The sequence below is a fragment of the Penaeus monodon genome, chromosome 4 (genome assembly GCF_015228065.2).
Source record: "Penaeus monodon isolate SGIC_2016 chromosome 4, NSTDA_Pmon_1, whole genome shotgun sequence".
Classification (NCBI taxonomy): domain Eukaryota; kingdom Metazoa; phylum Arthropoda; class Malacostraca; order Decapoda; family Penaeidae; genus Penaeus; species Penaeus monodon.
The window spans coordinates 33,321,545-33,326,544 of record NC_051389.1 but is presented as its reverse complement, the minus strand read 5'-3'; the positions used below and the strand labels follow the sequence as shown (position 1 = coordinate 33,326,544).

At 53.6% G+C, this 5,000-nt stretch overlaps 1 protein-coding gene across 1 annotated transcript in view; it reads right to left on the bottom strand.

The window, feature by feature from the left end:
• Nucleotides 1–3,942, bottom strand: part of LOC119571876 — a 5,435-nt gene extending 1,493 nt beyond the window's left edge. Inside the window, exons 1-3 of the mRNA XM_037918980.1 lie at nt 3,751–3,942; nt 491–643; nt 1–380 (exon numbers count right to left, since the gene is read on the bottom strand). The exon at nt 1–380 is cut by the window's left edge and continues 1,493 nt beyond it. Coding sequence (XP_037774908.1) covers nt 1–380; nt 491–643; nt 3,751–3,927 — 710 coding nt within the window. The 5' untranslated portion in view covers nt 3,928–3,942. The remainder of the gene's footprint in view (nt 381–490; nt 644–3,750) is intronic.
• Between the last annotated feature and the right edge of the window lie 1,058 nt (nt 3,943–5,000).

Genomic DNA, 5,000 nt, shown 5'->3' with positions numbered 1-5,000 from the left:
TGGCCCTCCAATTTGCCGCTCTCGAGGCCGGCAGTCTTGAGCGTCAGGCGGTCAAGGCGTCGCGAGACGGCCTCCAGGTCGGTCCTGAGGGCGGCGGCGTCGTCGAGGGCCACGCGAGCCTCGTCCAGGTTACCCTTGTGGTCGGCCGCCCACTGAGCACCGCTGAACTCCAACTTGGCCACCTCCTGCTTCACCTCGGACACCTCCTTCTCGAGTCGGGCCTCTAAGGCTTCGAGCGCCGCCAGGAGCTGCACGGAGGAGAGCCTGACCTCGCCGACGCCGCTCGTGACAGCCTCCACGCGTGTCTCCAGCTGACGCTCCGTCTCGCTAAGTTCCGCCAACTGGTCCTCGCAGCGCGTCGCGGGGCTCGCGGCAGACCACTGCGGACGAAATCCAACACTGAATCTCAAAGGACAAAGTACCTCTTATCAGCAATGAAATCATACGGAAAATGTCTGGCTCTGACCTCATGACCTCGCTCGCCACTGACCTGCTTTTGTGCTCGTGTAAGAGCGAAGTCGAAGTCATCAGCCCGGCGCTCGAGGGCGGCCAGGCGTTGCGCCTGACGGTCGTGGGCGGCCCTCGTCACCTGCCGGGCGGCGCCCCCTTCGCTCTCCTGCGTTGCCTGGGGCGTGCTCATCACCTGGGGAGGAAATGCGGCTGTGAGGGAAGCTGGCTCCTTCAGGGAAGACATAGCGATGAAAGAAAGACAGAGGACCTTGGCGGGTGAGTTTAAATTATGCAAATCATCATAAACACACCCAGTACTAAAAAGGAAACATAGCCACAATAACAAATGGAATTGAATCTTAACATTTAAACTCGCCTAGAGTTCCTCATAGACGAACAAATAACCGAGATGGAGAATTTTGTCAAGATTTAAGAGGTAGAAAGTGGTAGCGTCAAAATGTTCTTTGTGCACCAAAGCGAAACGTTACAATTAATTCTACTTCTTACTATGGCTGTTTCCATTTACACGTTACTGTGTGCTCAAACTATTTTCTCTTTCATTATCTCAAGGAGAGAGGGAGGGAGGGAGGGAGGGGGGAAGGAGGGAAGAAGGTAGAACGAAGGAGAGAGAGGGGGAGGGAGGGAGAGAGGGAGAGGGAGGGGAAGGGAGAAAGAAGGAAGCAGAGACGGAGAGGACACGTCCCCCTTTCCCTGCCTCCTCGCATCCGCCCCCCACAGCGCCCAGGACCGGGTGGCCTCCGCGGGTCGCCTCTGGCGGTGCCTCATTTTTCGGCGGCAGGTGAGGCACGGGCGGCGCTGTCGATGCGCTGGGCCGGCGAAAGGGTGTGAGGGAGAGATGGAGAGGGGAAGGCAGAGGCGGTGAGGAGGAGATGGAGGGTGGGGGGGGGTCTACAATTCTTTCACATTCACGTTGAAGATGCGTGTCTGTGTACGTGTGTGTGTGTGTATGTGTATGTATGTGTGTGAGTGTGTGTGTGTGTGTGTGTGTGTGTGTGTGTGTGTGTGTGTGTGTGTGTGTGTGTGTGTGTGTGTGTGTGTGTGTGTGTGTGTGTGTGTGTGTGTAAGCGAGCGTGCGGGCACAGGGCAGGTGTGTTGCAGCTGCCCTAATGACCTTCAAAACACAACTAGCATGCATATGAAACAAGCGAGGCGATCGTCCTCTGCAGCGCCCCAAAGGCAGCTGCAAAGGAGCACTAACGCCGCAACGCTATTCCCTCCTCGTCTCCGCCGCTCCTTCTGCCTCAGCCACCACGCACCTTCTCCACAATAAACGACCACGGAGGAGAAAGAAGAAGAGACACGGAGCAGCAAGGAGGCGCGTGGAGGCGACGGCACCGGGAAGGAAAAGCGAGGCCGGGCCGGGAAGGAAAAGCGAGGCCGGGCCGGGAAGGAAAAGCGAGGACGGGCCGGGAAGGAAAAGCGAGGACGGGCCGGGAAGGAAAAGCGAGGACGGGCCGGGAAAGAGAGCAAGAAAGGGGAGAGGGAGGCAGCGGCTGACGGGGGGGGGGGGATGCTCCTTCTCGCTTTCTCAGCTTTCGGTTTTCACCACTGATGTTACTTGCCTACTGCCGCCACCATTGCACATTCTGGCAGCGTCTATAAGTGGTAATTATAAATGCCATCTATACCGTAATCAATGTTAATTCTTCCCCTCTCCCTCCCTCCCCCTCTCCCTCCACTTTTCATTCTCTCTCTCTCCCTCCCTCCCCATCTCCCACTCCCTCCCCTTCTGCCTCTCCTTCTCCTTCACCATCTCCCTATCCCTCACTCCACTTCTCCCTCTCCATCCAGTTCGCCCTCTCCTTCTCATTCTCCTACTCCTTCTCCCTCTCCCTCCCCTTCGCCTTCTCTTTCCCTTTCTCCCTCTCCCTTCCCCGCCCCTTCTCCCTCTCCTCCTTCTCCTTCTTCCTCTCCCTCCCCTTCGCCCTCTCCCTCTGCTTCCCCTCCCCTTCTCCTCCCCCCCTCCCCTTCTCTCTCCTCCTTCTCCTTCTCCCTCTCTCTTCCCTTCTTCCTCTCCCTCTTTCTCTCCTTTCCCCTCTCATTCTGCCTCCCCCTCTCTCCCTCTCCAAACCAGGGACATTGGAAACTCCCTCAAGAAGCGCCTATGATGGCGAGTGCTAGAGAGCAGCCGTAGGAGACCAGACATGGCAATCAGCAGGCATGACACTCAGCAGGCAAGCACAAACACACCGCAAACACGGTAATTTCCCCACTGCTGGAGGATCTAGTGTTGCCAACCGCTTCGCACACTACCGCGTTATGAAATCAGTGTTACCACCCTCTCGCTTTTAGTCCATTGTCCGCCCTCCTTCCTCCCGCGCACTGCCCTCGGCCAGACCAGCGCAGAAACGGCCTGGGAGGTCACCCAAACAAACCGCAGGTGAGGAAGAGGGCGGCAGGAGAAGATACGGGAGCAGCGCGGCGCCGAGCCAAGTCATCGCCTGCCATAAAACGTCTCAGAAGAACCAAACTTTCACATGCATTCTTGCGCGAGAACAGGAACGCGAACAAGCACACGAACAGGTACACGCACGCAAGCTATCTCTCTCTCTCTCTCTCTCTCTCTCTCCCTCTCCCTCTCCCTCTTCTCTCTCCTCTCTCTCTCTCCATCTCTCTCTCCTCCTCTCCTCCTCTCCTCTCTCTCTCCTCTCTCTCTCCTCTCTCTCTCCTCTCTCTCTCCTCTCTCTCTCTCTTCCTCTCTCTCTCCTCTCTCTCTTCTCTCCTCTCTCTCTCTCTCTCTCTCTCTCTCTCTACCTCTCCTTCTCCTCTCTCTCTATCTCTCTCTCTCTCTCTCTCCTCTCTCTCTCTCTCCCTTCCTCTCTCTCCTCCTCTTTCTCTCTCTCTCCTCTTTCTCTCTCTCTCCTCTCTCTCTCTCTCTCCTCTTCTCTCTCTCTCCTCTCTCCCCCCTCTCTATCTCTCTCTCTCCTCTCTCCCCCCTCTCTATCTCTCTCTCTCTCTCTCCTCTCCCTTTCTCCCTCCCTCCTCTCCCTCTCCCTCTCTTTCTCACCCCCACTCTCCCTCTCCCCCTCTTTTTACTCTCCCCTTCTCTCTCTCTCTCCTCCCCCCTCATACACACACACGATACACACACACACACACACACACACACACACACACACACACACACACACACACACACACACACACACACACACACACACACACACACACACACACACACACACACACACACACACACACACACACACACACACACACACACACACACACACACACACACACGCACCCCCCCCCCAGGCCGCAGCCCGGGTAGCTCACCTCCGAGGCCGGGGCGCGCTCTCCCCCGGGGGCGGCCGCCGCTGGGGACCCGGCCATCGTGCCCTCCGGAAGAGCCTCGAGCAGGTCGTTGAAGTCTTGCCGGATGGAAGTGACCTGCCGAAGACACGACATTTGAAGATGGTAAACCTTTAGAAAAATACTTTGGAAAAACGTCATAGTGTTAGCTGATATCACCAAAAGGCTAAACGTGAAAAGAAGCCAAAATACGAACTGCGAGGAAATTAGTAGTAAATCTATACAGAGTTATGCTGATACCACCTTCTGCTGATATCATTGCTAACGTTTCTACTGCTATTTCAGCTGTCGCTCTTCGCACTAACAACTGCTAGGGTGCTCTGGGTCTTACTTCTAGTTAAACAGCTTATTTTGATAATTACAAATAATAACAATAATACAAACAATAATAATAAGATTATTATTATTATTATTTTATCGTTATTATCATTATCAGTATTATTGCTATTACTATCATTACTACCATTATCACTGCCACCATTATCGTTATGATAAAAAATCTAGCCATAACCTTAACACGAGCGAGACGACGGCACCCGACCAGGAGGCACGGCGTGAGGGCAAATGGGTAAACGGGGAAAAGAGAAAAAATAATTGTAATAAAAGCACAACATAACAAAGCAAAACGCGAACAAGAGAAAGCACGAAAAGGAAAACCTGAACCGATACAAACCGCCCCCCCCTACAACCGCCAGGTGACGAGCACGCGGCCACCCACGCACCTCGGGCGCCGCCACCGATACCCGCTCGTGACAGCTGTCGGGGCTGCGTCACGGCGTCGCGTGGTGTCATGTCACAGCGTAGAAGGACACAGGAAGGACAAGTTGACATTCAACTCCTAACCAAGGGAGCCATCGCGCAGGTGACGATAATGACGATGACGACAGGCGTAACGAGCTCATCATCACCGACGGCGGCACTCGCCATCTGGCTGGGGGGGGGGGGGTTCCAGATATATGTGTGTGTGTGTGTATATACTGTAATATATATATATAATTATATATATAATTATATATACATTATATATATACATACATATATATAAATATATATATATGTATGTATATATACTGTAAAAATGTGTATGCGCGCGCGTGTGTATGTGCATATATATTTAAATATATATATACATATGTGAAATGATATGAGAAAGAGAATATGAGAAAGAGAGAGAGAGAGAGAGGAGAGAGAGAGAGAGAGAGAGAGAGAGAGAG